The sequence below is a fragment of the Macrosteles quadrilineatus genome, unplaced genomic scaffold, assembly GCF_028750875.1.
Source record: "Macrosteles quadrilineatus isolate MER2022 unplaced genomic scaffold, UCM_ALF_1.0 Scaffold_8__2_contigs__length_117827958, whole genome shotgun sequence".
NCBI lineage: Eukaryota > Metazoa > Arthropoda > Insecta > Hemiptera > Cicadellidae > Macrosteles > Macrosteles quadrilineatus.
In genome coordinates, this window is record NW_026542601.1 from 75505734 (window position 1) to 75528477 (window position 22744).

The window sequence follows — 22744 nt, forward strand, 5'->3', positions numbered from 1 at the left end:
CACTTGTTTTGATATCATTTATAAATTTCTTTATATCGTTATCATTTACAGATTTAAAAATAAATTCTGTATAAACTTTGTCACACAAGTTGTGTCTATAGTAATCAATTTTACTTTGAGAAGCCTTGTTCCTAGAGCCCATGCTGACAAAATATGTATTTAGATCATCAGGGGAAAACGAGCAATTTATTTTTTCATTACTTTTCACTATCCCTCCAGTTTGCAAGACCTTCCAAAAGGATTTTGAATCCTTGAAATCTATATTATCTTTAAAATACAATCGCCATGTCTACCCTCTTTGACTGTATAATTGAGTAGGTTAGGTTAGGTTATGCTAAATGCTAAGTTAGGTTACATAAGGTTATGCTTAGATAGGTTAGGATTACACGAAAGGAGGACATTCCTTCTGCCGGCAACTCACCCCTACCTGGCTGGGGCTTGGCGCAAATATAAGGAACATATTTTGGGACCCTCGGAGGGATTGGCGCAATTAAGGAAATCTTTGGCACAATTAATGCACGACCATTAAGGCATTCACCAAAACATAAATAGCGTATCTTCCCCATAACAAATTGCTTTTTTCAGTTGGAAATGTTAAACTCCGTCCTGAAATCGTTGAAATAAACCAATGTGATACATTTTACACACACATCGTTTTCAATATGAATATATTACTTCATATAACATAGTATTCATAAAGACGGTCTAAACCTCCATAAAACGAAGCAAAAGAAGGGCTTTGATGACGCAGGGTGTAAACTGTACAGTTTAATAGTCAAGTAGACGTCAAGCTCATACAAAGTGAAGTAAATGGGGTATTCGGGAAACAATATTTCAAACCTGAAGAACTATCTTACCAATGATAATAACATTTCCATCACATTTAAAGTCCCCAAAAATATTTATTTAATTTTTGTGCGATTACTAGAAATTTTGTAATGTTCTTGCATAATCTAATTAATATGCAAATGAAATCAATATTTTTATTTTGTTTTATTTATGGAAAATAATGAGAATTTTACTGGGAAAAATACTCAATTCCTTGTTCTAAAAGCTAACCTAAATGCACATTGAATATTATAGCTTGAGTCTATAAATTAAAGACTAGCAGCAATAATGCCACGACTACCGGGACTAGGTAATACATTGTGTTATTAGCAGATTAACGCTTGGGGAACAGTACTGACTATTACATGCAGGACTAAGTGAGCTAATTCACTTATGTGCCCAGGAGGCGTACAAGATTAATGGCTAAATTTAACATCCATCCGCTAAAGTAAGTGGTAAAATAATGCACAACCAGTGTAGAGGTAACACGTTTACACAAATGTGTACATGGTACATATTACAATATCGTTGAAAGGGCTGTCTGCTTTGTATACTTTCGTGAACATACAAAATTAGTGTCATAGGCACTGCTTAAGTTGTTCTTAGAATCCTTAAAAAGCATGTTTTTAACAATTTTGACATTTTAATTAAATAATGGTTTTCTCAATATTTTAAATGTATTTGTTGGGACAATCTCAAAGCTAAACAATTTGACAAACTAAAGGACATGATTAAATAGATTGATTGATTGATTTGATTGATTTGACTCCATATGTTAATAAAATTAAAATTCATAAGGGCCAAAAAATATCCCCGATGCAGTAAACCTACAGACTAAGCGAATTTCCATTTGCTTAATTTGCTTTCTATCAAGGTATTTACTTAAGACTTATCAGATTTATTCCATATTAAAAAAATATAGGGTATAGAGTTCTTAGGATTGTTGCTACAGGGAAAAAAGTACAGTGCGTTTTTTAGTGGAATATTAATCGATTAATATATATATACAAAAAATTCACAAAATGTTATCAAAACATATTCATAAACAAGCTTGAATTTAAAATCAACTCTGAAAATGTTTTCTGTAACTAATGGTACTGTAATGACAAAACCCAATTTTTACCCCATAAAATCCCCCATAAGCCCCTGTCCCGTATTCCGAGCATGCTGGTTCGCGAACTGGTCCAAATAAACATAGGTTCACAGGTTTGTAACACTAATTTTCAACAAAATAGGGTGACTTTTACTTGAGATACCCTGCTAACAGACACACACCTACGAATTTGAACGGATGGTGTTGTTGGCATCTAGGGACATCGAAACGAGAATGTAAATTCGTCCCGCGCCCAGGTCTTACCATGAGACCTACAGCAATAGCTTATATGGAAAATTCACTTGTCACATTCTATGGACAAAGAAACACTTGCACATAATCTAGTCTGACACAACAGTACTTGGTTATCATTTATCCGACTAAAGACAGCAATATGAGTTTCCTCTGTTACTTCCTTTGAACTTGTATTGGTCATGCGTCTAGTTGCACCATCAGTGTAAACATGTGCACGAGTCAAACGGTTATTGCCACTTCTGTAAATACACTGGGTAGCATTCACTATCTGTGTCTTTATGGATGAGTGCCAATATCAGGCCTTATATACAAGTGGAAGGGTTTTACTATTTAAATACCCCCACCGCAGCAAACCTGCAGACTAAGCCAATTTCCATTAGCCTGATTGGATTTACACTAAAATGTTTCCTTAAAAATATCAAGGCGAGGGTAAAATAGGTTTTTTTTTTCTAAAATGTTAATATTTTAGTAAGAAATAAATGTATTTTCCAAATTTGATCAAAATATCCTCATAAACAAGCAAACTACAACAGTTTACGGTACTTATGCTCCATAAGAATAACATAGGGAATTTTAAACTATACATTTTTATACATTTTCTCCGTAACCATTAGGCGCATAATAACACTTAAAAATTTAAGCTCTACAAAATGGTTTGGAAAGAAATTTCTAAATTTTATGTTTTTTGGGTAAAAAAAAAAATGGGAAACACTGTTTTTACTCCATAAAACCCCGTTCATGCCCCGTTCCCATAGTCCGATCATGCTGGATCTCGAAATCGTTCGTCTATTTGGGAAATTCGCTAATAAAAGAGGATCTTTATTATTTGAATTATATTTATTGTGCTCAAAAGATATTATGGAAGAATAAAAGTCTAATACATGAGGCAAAATTGTATACATTTAAGATCCAGACTTCCTCCGCCCTGGTATGTAATTTATCCCTGCACATTTGTTGCCAAAATCACATTGGTTGAGCAAACAAAACTACAGCAAAGTGATTGTTAAAGCCAACTGCATGGACAGCACGTGGTCAGTGAATGAGCCGTGAAGCAGAGGACCAGAAATTAGTAGGTTTAATTGAATCAGAGTTATATAAATGTGTTTTGGGCAGCGGTGACTCAGAACTCAAGGCTGGCAGAGCTGAGATTGCACCTGTGGGAGCCAGCGCCAAGTATGACTCACCCTGTACACACGCACATCTACTACACACTCACATTAGCTGTTGATTTGGAACGTTTAACTAAGGTTTAACACGACTTACGACTTCTGGTTATAGTAACATTTGGTTACATGGGGGGCTGGCAAACAGAACTCCGGTTGTCGACAACTAGGGTGCATTTTACCTTAAATGCCACAAACCATTAATGTCCTCGACATCAAAACCGTTTGCGTTTTATCTCGTGGAAATAACTAACTACAGTGCCTGTAAATCAATTTAATCCTAAGCGTAAAATCTGCAAGTGCAGATAAGAGACTAATTTATGGATGGTTTGAGAAATAAATGAAAAATAAAATTCCAAACAAAATTCGAAAAACATTGTCTCTTATTGTTATGAAATACACACATCAGTTCAACCCACTGCTAAGCTGGGACCGATCGGTATGATAGCATACGAGAATTTTCCGTTTCATGTATACGTTTATAATTTTTGTAATGGTATTATTATTTATATTTATCTTTTAAAATATAGTAAGCTTTGAAAATATGGCATAACAAACCTAGTCAGAACCATTTTGTTGAAAAAATATGGACTACAGACGGAGATGTTTATCAGGTCAAAGTTGATCTAACAAAATTGTTCTAAACATTTATAAATAATTCTTTGGAGGTCAACGCATGTAAAAAAATTAAAACTTTTTCTGCCTTAGCATTAACCGCTTCTCAATCTACAACTAGGCTATTTGTTTAGACTATGATTATCAAATCAACGTCCCTAATAGCTTTCTTGAACGGACGCCATGAACGTCACGAAATCCGTAAACAGATCCAAATAATCAGAATCAACACAACCGGCCGAGTTTGACGGATACTTCCGCGTCAAACCACAACAGGGTAAACACACATTAACTGAGACAATGTTCGTCTAGCGGTCGCTATGTTAAACAGACCGACATCGCTGGAGCACGGCCAACCCCTGTCAAACTGTTACTAATTTCAATCTTTTGAGGGTGTCGAACTTTAATAGCTCAAGGTCGGGTATAAATTATTCTAAATAACTGGCTGGGTCATTTCAAACATTAGTAGTGTTTAGTTTATGGTAGGAAAAGCAAAGTTAGGCGGTGATGAAATCCAAAATTATTTTATTCGAAACGAACATCTTAGAACTGTGGCTCTGCTTTTAAACTAATGGTTGAATGGCTTCAACATTTACTGAGTATACGTATTCTCATTAAAACCGGTCCTTATTACGAGTAGATAACGCATAGACCAAAATCTATTTATCTTCAGGTTGATTCACAAAAGTCATAATTTTCTCTGCTGACTTACTCAACCAAAAGTACGACCAAACGCAACAGTTTTGTTAACAAATAATGTCTGCTCGGTAACAAATTCAATGCATTGCCTTCGAGTTAAAACTTAAAACTTGGGCAATCTAAAAAAGGTTCCATGTTAAGTAACATGACCAGGGTTTGGACCGTTTAAACAACGTTAAAATCCTAATGGCATACTGTAGATATAAAATAAAATATATGTAATCCGGAGAAACTATGTATTTAACATCATGACCGTTTGAATTCGGCATTCAAGCAAAGTTATTTGTAATCTTTATAATCGGAAACACTTCAAATTTTAGAATAGCTAACAATTAAAACGGCTGCGTTCAATGAAGTGACTACAAAGTACACTTGTGAAGGTTTATTACGCGTTTCACAGGGGATGGTACGAATATCAAATCGCATTTCACCCCTAGCATTTATTGACATTCAATTTTCCAATAACCCTAAAGGTTAGCGCTCAAAGTAAATTATCTCCGAGGAAGAATAAAAGTTGAGCCAAAGAGAGAAAGGAATTAATTACCGGGACAATTTAGTTAGCTAGAGCCTGAATTAAAAAGCACGCTCGGAAACTCCCTTCATTAATAACGTCGCATAAAATACAATCCCTCCTTATCCTGAAGAATATCTGTATTATGTTTTTGTCCTTTTTGTGGGCTTTGAATACGATTTGTTTTGGGTGAAAACTTAAATCGTTTCTCAAGAATGTTTATTGTTTACTTCCTTTAAAACATTTTTACAGATAAATCCAATGTCCCTAGTATTTTCAAACTTAGAGTAGTGCTTTGTCTTATTGGGATAGCTTGGAATACGATTTGTTGAATGTGAAAGCTTTAAACATTTGTGAAGATTTATTTAATCTAAGATATATTGAAATAGGTTTACATACCTAACGTCGTCAGTCCTTACTGTATTCTCAGGCGACTAGTTCCGAAACAACTGTTTCATTACCAAGCCTTCGTCGTCAAACATCAAATTATTTAAACACATTGTCGTTAATATACAAAAGTTTTACATTTAGGACACACGAAAAGCACGAATACATTAAATTAACATAAAATAGTGCGCCATAACACGCACGACGACCATGACGGACACAGCTCAAGAGACACTCTAAGATGCAATCAAGAAGCTTGATTCATGTAAAGAGATGAGAAAATGAAAGGCTATGTTGTTAAGCGTCTCCAAACTTAGCAGATGTTTATTATCCTTTCCACAAGTTTATTCTGAGGGGAATGATGAAGTTTCATTTACAATTATCTCCACACTGTGTGCCAGACGCCATTAGCTGCCAGTCTAGATACAGCCATTGTCCATTACAGATTACAGAGTTACATCGCACCGCGGGCTCAACCCACTGCCCAACACCCAGACTCTTTCATCTGTGGCCGTTACACTAAACCACGAGAGAGCGAGTTTTATGAAATCATATTTTGTGCGTCTTTTAGTTCACGTGTTACTATGGCGCCATCTCCTAGCAGATTATTTTATTTTGGTTCCATGAGTTTCATGTTTAATGTAACGATTGCTTGTTTCAAAACTTCTTTCGCTGTTTTCGCTTTTGAATTTTTGACTATATACATTTTCCTACACTATGAAAAACATTTTACTTGTACTTATAATAAATAACTAGCTGTGTGCCCGTTCTACGCACGGGGATCTTATCATAGTCAGTTAAAACCTTCTTATATAAAGCACAGCAGTTGGTTTGCATACTTTCAGATATGCTGACAAAACTATTCCTTCGCAAATACAGTATCTGACAGTTTCAAGCCAAAACTAATGCTTCGCAATTAAATGTCACCCGGATCTTGTTGGTCCATATGTTATATCCAATGATTAAACTAAATAAACGGTATCAGCATTCTGACACATACTTTCTCCCATAAGTTTGTCAACAACCTTTATCATGTGTAAGCGGTGAGAGTAAATATACGGAAATGGGATTTGTACAATTTTGTTCAGAATTTAAAGGACTATAACATAATGGTTAAAAGTATTTAAGGTACTACCTCAACCTCTTAATTTAACACTTTATTCGGGTTGACATTTTCATTATCAAGGCGCTCTTGTCCTTTCCGTGAAACATTGAGAAACAAGGACATTAATGCGTTACCATCATACATACACACAAAAATACCGAACTTAATTAGGGAATCTGCTACGCTTTAAGCATAAAAAGGTACATATAAAATTAGTACTTGAAATCTTTGTTAATGCCATAAATTTGATCATAACAATTTATATTTGCTTGGACCGGAGATGACTCGAAATTCTGTCGAAATGCTATCTGAATCGGTTTGCTATATGAAATGAAGTACAGTAGGCCTACTATAGACGATTTAGATTGGTAATTTGTAATAAAAATTACCAAAATAGGCCACGAACTATTAATACATAAACAACGTTCAAAGTGTTTGAACAATTCATGATGGTTTACTGAATAAATGTTTTACTAAAATGCGTATAGTTTTCTTAGCATAACATTTTGGAATCCAGACAGAAAAAGCAAAAATTATACAGTTAAACAGATCATCCAGACATCAATTAAATTGAATAGGCCTACACCTGTAATAAATAAGGTGCAACACCAACGATAACTAATTTGTAAATTACTGTGATGTGTTGGTACGTAAAAATGATTCTTGCTGCTACTAAAGGTTAAAAGGAAAAGAACCAGTACCGTACCAAAAACCAACGTTTACAGTTAAGAACTGTAGTACAGCCGACCAATTATATGCGTTAATCAAGGTTATTGATCTCTTGGTTTTGGATTTTCTCGTAAAAAGTTATCGGCAATCAAAGTTATTTCCCATTAATTGCTTTATTTGTACACAACTCTTAATGTAAACTTATCGGTGTCAGTTTGAAAAAAAAACCTTATACAACATAACTTTCTGTTATTTAATAGATTACGTATTCTCTAAACAATGGTTGCTGGTATATGTATTAACATTATAAGGAAATGTGACAAAAATCACACAACGTTGGGTTTTTGGACGTTTATAATTTTATTTCTTAAGTACCTAGGTAGGCCGTGTATTCTATGGAAAAGTACCGGTATCAAGGATCGTTGTCGAAAGGGTTGTTATAAATAATTGGGTAAGCATACGTACCACACGTACCCAAGAGAAGGGCTATGGGCCTATTGGCTGTATGGTCCAGCGATTGCATCACACGGTGAGTAGGAACTAATGACTTTATAAATAGTCAATGGTAGGAACAGAAAGTGACACATTGGAAAATCGAGTTCAGCATCATCCGTAAACCTCTGTTACAATCACCCACTGCAGTTGTAATTTTTTGCTTTACACTTTACACAACCGCCATTGAAGAGCCGTCAATGAGTGGAACATTGTTTCTAAGCTATTGGCGACGGTCATTAGTAAATTTAAGTTTCCCAGCCGTATACAAAACTGTTTTAATCTTGATTCAATGTCTTCTTTCTGGTTATCAAAACTCCAAAACAATTTTATACACATATTTCTGGTTCCTGACCTGGATGATGCCTAGTTATTTAATTTACGGTTACACTATATTATTCCACTTGCGATTAATTAAATCCTTTATGTAATAAAAACGTTTTTAATCTCACTTGGATGGGATTTGCCTTCAAAACGTGATCGGAAATGGTTGTGGTGTTTGTAAACAACATTTGTAAACATTTCAGTGACAGCTAGAAAAAATAATCTTGATCCGAACAGCTGTTCGTTGTTTCATAGATGATTATGTGATACAAATTGGAAGAAAACTTGACAAAAATCGCACAAAACTGCATTTTTGAACGGCCGTAATTTTAATTACAAAGTAGTGAGACCATATTTTAATGGCTAAAGACACTCTCGCCAATCCAGTGAATACATTAAAATGACTTGGGACTTGATAGGTACTCTCGTTTTCCTGGAGAAGATTGCGTAAAATGCCATCTTGACTGTGTCAGACAGACAGACAGAAATTTAGATGAGACTTGTTTCGGCTTCTTTAATGTATAAAACGTAAAAATAACCTAAAAATGTATGATTCTGAGCAATGTACAGACAAAACTCTAATTTTATTTATATAGATAAAAAAAACTAGCCATTTATTCGTAACCAATTACAGATTACCAACACTTTCATAGGATATATAGACATACCTAGTTGAAACTAAAGTAATTTGCAACTAAAATACATTGTTTTAATGCAAAACCCCTAACCTAAATCGAACAAATAAGTAAATAAATAAAAAAGGAAGGACCAATTAAGAATTCAAATCCTATCTGGCTTTCCATGGAAATCATAGAACCGCTAGTTTTTGTTGTGGTTTGGAAAATAAACATTACTATTGACTGGATACAGTAGTCACTACAGTAGTAGAGATGTCCTATCTATATGGACCAGCTGTAGCCAAAAGAGTTATAAAACACAACATATTTGTATGGTCTAATCACATAGCTTGCCAGTCTAAAATTTCAGTTTTACGTTAATTGTTTATGTGGAATAGCTGCATACAATATTTTTATTTTCAGATTAAAAGTTTATGTATTTGGTAGTTGTGATATAAATGTAAAGTACATGAGCACACTCTGTCGGCTCAACTTAACTACGTTAATTTCCATTTTTAAACTGGCTACAACCTTTAACGCGGTAACGGAATACCTAGTTCAATTCATGGTCGAAAACATAGATTTTATTTTTTTCTTATGTACAACTCTTGTATACTAGGTTGCTTGGTTTCAGCCTGGAACCGATGATACACATTGTTCCAGGGAATGCCTAGAGGTTAGCAGTAATATAATTTTAATAATAGTTACTGGTGATTGGAAGGATTATAACTAAGAACCTTGGGGACCAAAGTCTCGCGCAAGATAAGACCGCTCCTCCGCTAAAACCATATGTTACAATAATGTTATCCCGTAGACGTTGCTTTAGGGGTGAACGGATTGTTATGGTAATAGCAGGTCACAACAATTTCTCAAATGGACCAATTTTCTTTTCCGTGCGTTATCGCTCAGTTTAGTACTACTTTTATTACGAGACTCAAGAGGCCATTTTATGTTCCAAGTGAGAGGACATTACAGTTGATTCGACGGGAACACAACGTACGCACAAATTATAGCGAAACTCTTCTAGATAAGAAATAAGGCATCATACAGGATATAATTTAACTAAATTTACATTATGGACCAATGATGATATAAAAAAATTGCATCTCTTCAGCCTCTAATTGTTTAATAAGAGTAAAACTCTAGTCAATCAATTAAAAATGTAAAGCTTAAACATGAAGAGTTCTTCATTTACAGTATTTTTACAGTAATGGAACACGAAGAATACTTATGAAAAGTATAAGGAACGCAATTGAATCTATTTTTAATTACCTAAGAGCACTTTATGTTCACGGAAAAAGGAAAAGCTTTAAAATTGACGAATTCATTACCTGAATATTTAAGTTTACAATATACACAGAGTGAACAACTTGGTATATAGTAAATTGCCAACAATGGTATCTCATAAATTATCATATTTAGAAAACACATTATACGAAGAACTTCAACTATTTTCTTATGACACAAATGTTTTTAACTCTAAAAATTACAACTCTTTTAGCAGCTACAGCGTCGTGTTACAATATTAAAAATGGACATTCTACAATCCGTAACTCCTAAACGAATAAGTTTGGAGTGGAAAAGCTAAAAGAAAAAACAAATCTTCAGATTACATCAATGGAATTCTCTAAATACATCATAGAATACAAAATGTATGTTCCAAGAGGAAATTTCTTTTTGCGGCAATTTAAAAAAAAGTAGGATATATTTATTTTGATTTCTTTTAGAATGAATATGAAGTTTTAAGATTTATTTAGCCTACTCTAGATACTTAATCTTTTCTCTAAATCTAATAGTTTCTCAGATACAAATATAATAAGCACAGTTAAGTTGTTCACCCTTTAAAAAAAATTGAAATTTTACTATCTATTATTTTATTGTAGTCTGCTGTAGAACAAAGAATAATATTACATGAAATTTTGCAAGTTTGCTTAAACCTAATTATGATAATTGTTATATAGGTGGTTTCTTATAATATTAATAGAAAATTTTATGGCTGTTAAAGATATTAAATATAGCACTTGATTTTCCAAATTGAATTTCTTCCAAAATTTCTCAACTTGTTGAGGATGTTCCTCTTGATCCAATGCGTAGTCCATATACTTCAAATTTAGATATTTTATATTTTTCCGAATAATAGGGAATAATTTTCTTATAAATATTTACTTTTTCTTTATGGACTTTCTGTGGCTGATTTTCATTTGTCTCAAGACGAACTGTTGGGTCTATAATGAGACCGAAATCTTTCTCCTTGTCTACAACAATGATGTTACTCCGCCTCACAGAGCCCTCTTCTTCTATAGCTGTGACCTCTTCATAGACCTCGTAACTTTTCTTTCTGAATTAATCAGCTATGATTTTTCTGATGTATGGTGGCGGGTATTCCGTAGAAGACTACTAAATGGGCACTTTCCAAGGACGTGGGCAAGAGTTTCAAGAATAAATTTTTCAGATACAGGACAATTCAGTACTATAGTAAGAATCAGTATTCGTCTACATAAAAATTATAAAATTGTTGTTAATAAACAATGAATGCAATAAATACGAACGACGCCTCTTTATACGTAATGTTATGGTGGAATCATTAAGCCAACAGCTGATGAATGAAGCGTTCCTCAGGTGTGTAAGTGACTGGGTGACGAATGGTCGTACACGTTTAATTGCTCCAAGGGTGAGGGGTGGTGGGGGGAGGGGATGTAAACACGCCTAGCCGAGCTTTAGGCTGCGGCATTGTTGGGGCCAACGTCTGACTCATCTTTGCCAAAGTGGACGATTGATGGAAGCAACTACCCAACGAATTGTACGATTGTTTTTCTGTATAAATTGCTTTGAACCTTAAAAAATATTAAATTTACGGGTTATGAAGAATATTAATATCACCTTGTCGGTCAACATCTGTTATCTGCTTGTAGCTCTAATTTGAGCATATTGTAGGGGTAATGAATAAATAAAAGTTAGGTTAGATTAGGTTAGGGACAGTGGGTCTGAAATAAATCCTTATCTCATTGTTGCAAAGAGTCTCTGTCTCCGGTCTTAAAATACCTTAAAAAGTTAATATTTTAGTTCAAACATCATTCTATCAATGAAAAATAGGGTTCCGTACAGTTATAAGTCGATAGTAAAAAAATAGGAAGTTGCGGACAGATAACGAATCTTTACCAACTTTTCAATTTAATTTTGTGTCAAATAAAAGCAAAGTCGTTGGATGTTTTTTTTTTTTCTTTTTTCTTTTTTCTTTTTTTTTAAAGCTATTATATATGGGTGAATTTGTATTGTAACAAAAAAGATTGGTAATCGGACACATCAAATAAAGATATAATATGTGGGTGAATTTGTATTGTACAGTAATAAAAAGCATTGACAATCGAACACATCAAGATTATTCGAATTCTTAAAAAGTATCTTCTTTAACATATTTTTAAGTGTTCTGAAAAAACATAATAACAATTGAATGGACAATTAAAATGTAAGTGACGCACAAACTATAGGGTAATGTTATTAACGTATAATGCTTCAACAACAACACTATTTAAATTAACCACACTATGTTCAGCACATTTCAACTTATGCTCACATAAGCACACGCTATATTTTCAACTTGCAACACAAAGTGTACAACATTAATAACGCTGATGCTTCACACTACAGCGCAATTTTTCCATTTAAAAACTGGAGGGAAAATGTTGCTTACGTGTAGCGGTGAGTTATGAGTGTAGAAATGAAAAATGTTGCAGATAATAATTCGGACACGTCGCCATGTCAAGTGTGATGAGTCTCGCCCGCGATGGCGGAAAACTGCCACAGCTGTGTGCTGACGTGTGCGACAATTTTGAGGGAAATTCCCATGTATGGAATTTATGGAAGTTATTACCGTTCTCATGGTAAGACCTGGACTTGGGAGCGATTTACTTTATTGTTTAGAGGTCCACAGAAGCCAGAAACAGCCTCTGTTCAAATATATATATTTATTTGTCCGATAGCACCATAACTCGAGCAAAAATCTTCCGATTGAGATGCAATTTGGTACAAATGTGTAAACCTACGTTAATTGGAACGAGTTCACGAACCAGCATAATCAGGGGGTTTATGGGGATTTTAATGGGGTAAAAAAGACTTTTCGCATTTGTAAAAACACAAAATTTCATAATTTATTTCCAAACAATTTTGTAGAGCTTAAAAAAATAATTGTGTATATCGAAACGTTGTTGTATGTCTAATGGTTACGGAGATAGGCTAATAAAAAAAATCTAAATTTAAATTCCCATGTTATTAATCTTATAGAGAATAAATAATAAATAAATAACGGTTTACACCTCAATACCTTCCCTGTAGCAGTAAACCAAAGTACTCACCAAAATTAATGTGTTTAAATAAGAACATTTAAAGAAAGGGAATATTTAAATAGAAATCCAGCCAGGTAAATGGAAATTCGCTTAGTCTACAGGTTTGCTGTAGCGAGGGTATTTATGTCCTACCATCACATCCTACTTAATTACTAATTCTAAACATGTTTAAAGCAAAAATAATATGGGGTTGATATTAAAACTGAATAATTTGTAAGTAAAAATGAAAAGCTCGGCGAGATATTCACGTTGCGCCTTCAAACTGTGCGATGCAATACGAGTACAGCACCAGTTTTGCCTATGCGGCGCCTGCCAACGCAACCGTATCAAGTAGGCAGTTGGCATATGTACTGCAGAGGTGAATTGTAATACGAGTTTACAATTGTACCGAAATATTTAGAATACACCAAACACGAATATGTAATGAAAAAATATTCTGCTACTTGTTGACAAAATTTACAGTTTGGTTTTTTTAATTTTTGTTATTTTATGGGAAAATAACACAAGTTCAAATAAATTTTGAACCGGAAATGGGATTTGTACTATTTTGTTCAGAATATAAAGGACTATAACATACTAAATTTTCATTAAAATTGTTTCGAAATAATTAGATTTTTCTGCTATTTTATGGGGTTTTATGGAAAATCACAAAATGGATGTGCCTACATACAAAATATCATCAAAGTCGGACAACAGGTGTGGTCTGTAGCTCGGAACACATCTACACATACAGACACACACACACACACACAGACATCACTTCGAAAACCACTTTTTTGTAGTTCAGGGGGACCCAAAACAGATATATCCTCTCAAAACTCAAACTCGAAATTGTTGACGAAAACAATACTTTCTCAATATACTACGGTATAGGGGGAGAAAGTAATAGTTATTTGTGCAACCAGTGTGCAAAGTGAGGCGATTGCACTTTGCACTCGAGTTGCACATTATATTTTTCCTACAGTTACCATAAAACAAATAAATTGGTAAAGAAACGTGCATTCACGTTGCAAATCTGGAGTGAGATAAAGTAATTAGAGTGAGACAATGTTAACATTGTCTCACTGATGAGCGAATTGGCCACTTTCGTGCCTTCACGTTGCAAATCTGGAGTGATACAAAGTAATTAGAGTGAGACAATGTCAACATTGTCTCACTGATGAGCGAATTGGCCACTTTGCTTTCTCAAATCAGTGAGAGAACATGTACATTGTTAGGTAACTGTAGGAAAAAATAATTATCACCAACATCGAGGCTAGGGATTCTGGCTGCTTATCAAGACATACATACAGCTGTAGCATAACCACTTAGCTCCACCTCTTCTAAACTTATTCCTTAATCCTCGTCCAACAATAATTTGACACTCACACAGGTTGGAAGAATGGTTCATTTCCTATTACACATTTCCTAGTGTACATTGTAGTTTAAATTAAAGACTTTTCACGCCAATGACAAAATGAACCGTAGAATTCTTACTCAAGTATGGCTGCGAGATAAATACCTCGGGTGTTAACAAAATACAATTTGTAATCCGTTCTCCCCATTATCGTTGAATTACAAAAAATCCAACGCAACAATTTCTCCGTAATAAACATAGCACTCGGTAGTTCACCCAATTGCACAAACACTGTTTCAGGTTGAATCAACAATAGACAGAGTACGGCGCGGCGTCTCTGGCTTGGATCTTTGTTTTTGTTGATATATTTTGAGAACACAGGCCCGAGGCCGTATCCAACATTCATGTTAAGTGAATCTCCCCCTCTCCCCCCTCTCAACCCACTCATCCACACATTGCTGACCCAAATCCACAAATCCCGCACTCCGTGTGTTGTGTTTATTTTAGCAACATCCTTATGTGTAAGACAACGCTACGCTGCACGGCTTTGAGGTGTTAGTATTCAAATCAAAATATTTCAACGAGATGTTGGTGAATAATTTTACGTAGTTTAGCTACATTGCAAACCATTATTGTAATACAACGTGCTTGTTAGAAAATATATCCATAAACAATGGCTGTTATTGGACGAAGAGGACGAATATTTAAATATTTCTTTGTATTAACATAGGTAAGGTGGTGCTAAACTTACTACGCAAATGTAAATCACTACCGTACAAGGTTCCGAACAGAAATAATACAAACAAAACTAATATTATCGCACCCAGTCCAACTTTGGCCCAACATGCAAATAGCAACATCAACGTCGGATCAAAGTTATTGGACCTTGACTTAACCTTATAAATACAATTGTTGCACCATAGCCAGAGTTGTAAATGACATAGAAAAATACATTTCAAGACTAAACGTATTTCTTGCTTTACCAAAAAAGGTAAATTTAATCACGACTCATTTTGTAAATGAAGGACAAATGTTAAAACAAACGTGAGAATTAAATTCAAGTACTTTGAAACAAAATAAAAGTGAAAAAAGGCTGTAAAACGAAGATTCTGCATAAATAATCAAAATATGTATAATAATAAAAGATCCTTTAAAAATGTACTAGCAAGAGCCCGGTGTCGTTGATACAACGGTCTCTAGAAAAATAGTGTGTAACACATGCTTAATAAACATAAATCTAAATAAAATGAACAATTAATCTCCAATAAAATCAAACTTTCAAAAATCTACACGAATTAAGTTTTCCAATGTGAGAATTAACCCAATTTTCGTCTACCCATCTTAGTTTACATGTTGCCATGGTTACACAAACAGTTTCCCTATGAAAGCAGCATCAGCCGGTAAACAAGGGGCATTACGAGGTGGGCCGACCGTAAACAGAGGCGATTGAGGGCAACCGAGCAGTAAATTTGGAAAACCGCGGCCGGCTATTGTGCTATTCGACTACACTGGCTAAACAGTAGTAGATCGGCGAGAAGAAAATAAATATTGTATATACAAAACATTTCATAGCTATTGAAGAGTCGTCAAGAACAAGAACTGAGTTGTCATTCCGGTTTCAGAGGTCCCGAGTTCGAATCCCGCCAATCACCATCGTCTTTAAGCAAGTCACTATGTCGCGACCCTCTAGGTATAGCGTGATGTAATATGCAAGACCTTTTAAGCTAAAGCCTAGCGTGTCCTACGATGTGATTAATGCAGTACTCGTCTCGCAATTAAGAAAGCATTTAGCCAAAAATGTGAATAATATTGTGTAAAAAGCTTTAGCGGATTCAACAAAGCCAAATGTGCTTCAATTGAGGGTGGTAAATCCGTGAAATATCAACACGTGGCTCCATTAGTCACTTACCTTTGTGGCTGTGGCAAATTACTAGGCTAGGCTAAATTAACGAAGGTGGCGTCAAAATATCTGTCTTAACTGAAACTGACACTCTTCAGTCAGCAAGTTAAGACGCATTATGTATTTCGTCACGCAATTTAAACTGCATGCAATTCATCCACGAATTTACTAAGGTGCAAAATCACAAGTATTACAAACCTTTGCTTCACCATATGTACAAATCTTTTAAGCCACCAAGTCAAAAGTAATCAAGTATAACCGGATTTCCAAGAAGACAATATGAGAATTTGACACCTTTGTCTCACCATCAGCCCAATTCATCTTCAGGGGCCACGTTAAAAGTTATAAACTGTAGAAGGACCTGATTTACAAATCAACATATTTCCCAAGTATTTCAAACCTTTGTCCCAATTCTCACCAGCCACCAAGTCACAAGTTTTCGACTGTAGACGGACCAGAACGAGCGGCTCGTGTCATTACTCTACGACGTCTTATGACAACAAATCCGTCGACCGCCGTTAAACAAATTAGCGTGAACGTCTAAACGTCGCCGAGCCGTCTGGCGTGCTCGTTTGTTTACCACTTTACTGTTCCCGGTGCGGTTTTCAATTAGCAGTGACAACTACATGTGCTGACGAGGAGAAGGGGAAGTGATACAAGTGCAGTCCGAGGGTAGACTGTGGTTCAGAAGGTAGTTTTTTAGGGCTGTACAGTGAAGGGGTAAATGTTTGGTACTTTGGCACCTCCTTGTATTTACGTTTCGTTTTAGAGGACATGACTCAATTCCAATAATGTCTCTGTTCACTTCCACACTTCCCCATACGCGACATTCGGTAGAGCATGGATTCATAACCATTCATACGTTTTCCCCAAGAGTAATACTCCTCCATTTTTGACACTCGGTTAAAAACACGATTGATGACAATGCCTCGTTATAACGTTTACTGAAGGCTAAAATTTAGTTTATCAGAAAGCGTTGACGTTAAACAATCGACTTTAAATATACCTCACAAAACATGACATATATTGTAAATATCGACCGGCAGCCTTTTAATATACAAAGCGGGAAAAATAATTGGAATTTTTTTCTACAAAAAATTTTCTTACAGCCGACAATGCTACAATACACTGCTTTAGCAAGCTAACAATTAAAACGCGCGTAATATTCGACCGGCAAAATTCGCCCACTGTCATGCGGCCGTTGCAGTATGGGGCACAGAACGTTGCCGATACGCCGCTATCTGGTCGTTATGTCGCCGATTGTCAGATGGACGAGCCACATGTGCAATATCAAACGGTTATTGTTCTGACCGGGATTTATCACTTGTTTACGATCGCGAGTGTGTTTCGAAATTAACACGGTTAACATTAAGCCGGGGTACATTAGTTGATTAACACATACGTTCCAGCTAACGGGGTAAACGAGATTACGAATAGTTTCAAAACAGAGGAGTATTTTTTTTAAACGAGATTACACCACCGAGATATGAATGTATTTCCCAGTTTATTGGTTATAATTAAACCATAAAAATTCTACAAGACTCTGCGGAGCTTACCACACAAACTATAGTGCAATCAACTGATGATGTTGTCTAAGTGTTACTTTGCGAAAAATGCCTAGACAGAGCTACCTCCCTCTGGTAAATACATTCGGTCATGGTCCGTAGGGAATTAAAATAACTCAGTTTAACACAAAACATTCAACTCACTTAGCGCGTCAATACTGCAAGACCGGCACGGCGCCAAACCAAGTAACGGTTGATTATTAAAACTAATCACCTCCCGAGATTAACCACTGGTGTACCAATAAATTTAGCAAGAATGCGACAGACGAAGATATACAGCATGGTCACGCTCGGGGATTACATACAATGCTATGTGACGGCCAGGAGTGGCGTCAAGCTGGCAAGCAGCACACGCCGCTGTCAACACCGCTGTACCTGTAATGACGCGACAACCTTGATACAGCGGGTGTAAAGGTTGTAATATACCGCTTGCGAAGGTATGACGGCCAGTGGCGTCAAGCTGGCACGCAGCACACGCCGCTGTCAACACCGCTGTACCTGTAATGACGCGACAACCTTGATACAGCGGGTGTAAAGGTTGTAATATACCGCTTGCGAAGGTATGACGGCCAGTGGCGTCAAGCTGGCACGCAGCACACGCCGCTGTCAACACCGCTGTACGGCCCGGCGCATATTGAGACGCAGTCGGAGCAGCGCAGGGCAGTGTTTTGTAAACCATGTATTTGCTAGGACACGCGCATATTATGGCGCAGCGCAGCGCAGGGCAGGGCAGTCCCGCACGTGGACTGCGCGCACTTGTGGTCGAGTCACAAGTGTCTGTGCCGCATTGCTCACCTGCGCCGGGTTGACTAGTGTTTTGTGACGGATCTAGAGGATAATTAATAGAAATTGTGCGTTTTTATCCAGTTCTTACGTTACCAGTCATAGTAAGTATATAAAGAGTAATTACAAGAATTAAATCTGGGAGAAAATACGAAAATCACTAAACATTGCAATTTTTTTCGCCCTTTCTTTCTTGTTCTCAGGTGAAGAAGAAACAATAAATCTAGATCAGCACCTGAATCTGATTCAGAACTCAAATCCTAATATTTAACAACATGTTCACACAAGAAACTGTGTCACTCCTATACGAGAACTGTACGACACTGCTTCCCAATATGCGATGTCAACTGTGCAACACAGACTTTTTGCCCAATTCTGCCCTGTGCTGTGCTGCACTGCCCGGACCGTACCGCACAGCTCAATATGCGCCTGGGCTACCTGTATAAACGCGACAACCTTGATACAGCGGGTGTAAAGGTTGTAATATACCGCTTGCGAAGGAATCTAGATGTTGGCCAGTGGAGTTAGCTGGCTCACTGCACGCCGCTGTTTTTGTGGGCGGGCGGCAATCGCGCCAACTGCTCCAGGGATCTTTGACTGCACAATTGAGTAGGTTAGGTTTGGTTAGGTTAAATTAGGCTAGGATAGGATGTGTTAGGATTAGGTTAGGATGAAACCTAAACAAGGACATTCCTTCTGCCGTCAAGTCACCCCTACCTGGCTTGGGCTTGGCGCAACTCAGGAACATTTTGGGACCCTTTGAGGGCTTGGCGCAATTAAGAAAGTCTTTGGCGCAATTAATGCACGACCGTTTTTGTAACCGAAACACTTGATTGTGGAGTAAATGTAAATCGCAGTATACACATGGTTAAGAATAGATAATGATTGCAGAAAGCAACAAGAACAGAGCAATGGTGTTGCGGTGTTCCTGTAATTAAATCTACACAGATATAATTTATCAAAGTTCTTACCTTAGCGAACTCAATCTTGATTGTGCAGCAGCCCGAGTAGATGTCAGCCCCGTTCAGTTCTTCCTTGACACGCTTTGCTGTATCTACACTGTCGAACGTGAGGCAGGGGTTAAGGAAATTATGAGAAACATCTGTGAGATTAATACAACTATAAATAACAGATCAGTAAACACAAATGTCAATAAACATTTAACCTTAATTTTATCATTATTTTTCTTCTATTAAGTTGAAGTTGTTTGTGTTCGTATGCCTATCACTACTATGTTGCTAATTCGATCCTTGGGAAAGGTCATCATATTTTTTATTGTTTAGAAATGGAACCAGTTAGTGCCTTTGAACATTAAACTTTTCATTATTAATCGTTTTACTAAGTAATCTAATGTTTGTAAGTAACAAAAGCTAAAAGTATCTAATAGCTTTTACACTCATGGGGAATACGTATGCATGAAAAAACCTGTCTGCCTACCTTGTAAATGTGATCAATTATTTGTGTTCATAACCATGAAACCTTTGATCAGCAGACTACTTTTTAAACAAAATAAAGCTATACAATAAGCAAGAACCACATAAGACGTAAGCCTGCAATAAAAACGAATAAATGGGGTAAGGTAAACCAGGACGTTAAGTAAACCCAAAGGAAAAAAATTCTTCAAGAGACTAAATCAATTTTGACTCCTCTTCGTACCCTATTTATGACAGTGAACGATCACACAACATTCCAAACACTAAACATTAAAGGGGAATCCAAAACATCTAATGGGCAAACCTAGTTTGCCATTAAAGCATAAACCAACTCATAACTGATCGCAACGCTGAGATGAAAGGAAGGAAACGCGTGGTTCACAACACGTGACGATTCGCAGACAAAAATAACACTAATGAAGCCGCACAGCACAAGAGCGATTTCGCTTATTTATGGGCAACAGCTGACAAAGATAAAACAGGTTATACATAGCGAGTCAATTAATTGATGAATTGGTTTGTTAATTCTCTGCGTGTAACATCTGTAGGAGGTCGCCACTGAAGAAATAGGCGTTTTGATTGGCATCAGTTCAGAAATTAATTTAACTGTGTAGACGTGATGTAACGAACTGCAATAACTGTGTAGGAAACTGTTTGCTTCAAGAATGCTCAATTTGGTTTTTCTTGCTTTTTTACATGAGAAATTGTTTCATATGGAGTTGTCAATTGGATTAATGATAACAGCATATCGATTTGGAATGGTAAAAAGCATAGTTTGTTATCAAAAAGTTTGAAACAGCTAGCTAGAATGCTCAATTCTGTTTCTCGTGCTTTTTTACATGAGAAACTGTTTTACATGGAGTTTTTAAGAATTGAATGGTAAAAAGCACAGTTTATACTCAAAAAGTTTGAAATAAGGACATGAAAAATTATCAGCAATTTGTTTTTTGGTGTTAAAATCGTTGTTCTTGATGAAAAAGTGCCCGTTATCTGTATGACGACACAAAATGAGCGACCATGTCACGAACGGGGCAAGAAGGCTAGTTATTTTTTACATTTCAGAATACCTGTACTTAACTTCAGATTCGATTATATTATAAAAGTATGTTACAAAAAAAAAACAAAAAAAAAAACATGAGATGTTTAATCCAACGGCGGCGCTACAAATCTTACATCACGTTATAACAATTTGATAGAAATAATGGGAAAACAAAATACAAACAACAAATCGTGAATCGAACTCGCAAGAATTGTGTAAACCGTGGGAGGCTGTCAAGCGCAGGGCTTAGAGCCAATGAATTGATAAAATCAGAATAATCTGTCTGTTTCAGAAGCTGTTGCGCGCCATCTGCTTCAGACATTTAAAACATTCCGCATTAACTCGTCACATTCTTCTTCCACGTACTACGATAACCAACTGAAATAAAAAAATCGTAGAGAGATATGCACTCTATAAACAAAAGTTGTTCAAAACGTTGAAATGCTCCGAAAGAGATATGAGAACTACTTTGTTAAACCATATGGTGGATCTATTTGAGAAATAAAACACACCAGATCACAATGCGAGCCGGACGCCGTTTCGCAACACCGTAAATGAAAGACACGGTTTGTTGCTTCGGTACAAAAATAAAAACATCTGGTCTAGAAGTGGCTGATAGGAATTTGGGCAATGGCCAGCCCAGCATACTGCCCACTCTCAGCGTCGTATAAGGCAGGGGTTTTACATGTAAAACACACGACGCACGGGAATCAATACATTATAGTAGAATATTTTGACATTTATTAAAAGTTAAGAGTGTTAAACTAAGTTAACAGCAAAGTTACAATTTTATTTCAGGACAGAATCGTCTGAAAACTTGTCTATGCAGTGTATGGCACCCCATTGTGTTTTATCAAATTTTTCCTACGTCAGTGACATTTTTTACTAGAAGTCTACGCGAGTACTTAAAAAACGCTTTTAAGGCGGTACAAACCCATATTAAAGACTTATGGATGTGCCATGAACTGAACCCGTCCCTCCCGCACCGATGTCGGATAAGCTAGACTAGCAACACACCAAATTCTAGCCCTATACTAAATTCCAAGTTTAATGAATTATTTTTATACCATGTACTATATCGTAGGTTAACCACAATGCAATCACACAATTGTAAGATAAGTATTACACTATTTCAGTAATTAGGTCTACGATCTAATTAACAGAAAGAGGCAACACAAAGCTGAATTAGGATAACATTCTTGAACAAGTCACGACCAAAATACATTATTTACGCAATCTTCCATACATAATAATTTTAACACCAACGACTACGTTTAAAAATGTTTTCCAATTACAGCCCAAGATTAATAATTTAAGTTAAAATCATCGATCAGAAGTGTGCGGCAAAATTTCATTAAAAAAGGGGGATTAAAAGCTACACAGGGTCTAGTTATCTCTCAAAATGAAAAGTAGGTTTACACATCTCAATTGAGATAAAATAAAACACACAACTTAAGGCAAATTAGAATGAACGTATCATTTACAAGTGACAAAGGGGTTGGTAAAACATCCACTGATTCACCGTTTCTGGGGTAGAAACGTGTTCTTGTACGAATCCGTGAACATACAAAGAACATGATGGAAGGA

General features: G+C 36.1%; 1 protein-coding gene across 5 annotated transcripts in view; it reads right to left on the reverse strand.

Annotated features, from left to right (window-relative positions):
- LOC128999855 (heterogeneous nuclear ribonucleoprotein L-like) overlaps nucleotides 1-22744 on the reverse strand; it is a 225008-nt gene that overhangs the window by 25886 nt on the left and 176378 nt on the right. For all 5 annotated transcript variants that reach the window (XM_054426571.1, XM_054426570.1, XM_054426573.1 and 2 more), the window contains one exon: nucleotides 19657-19753. In XM_054426571.1, the coding sequence (XP_054282546.1) occupies nucleotides 19657-19753 (97 nt within the window). The remainder of the gene's footprint in view (nucleotides 1-19656; nucleotides 19754-22744) is intronic.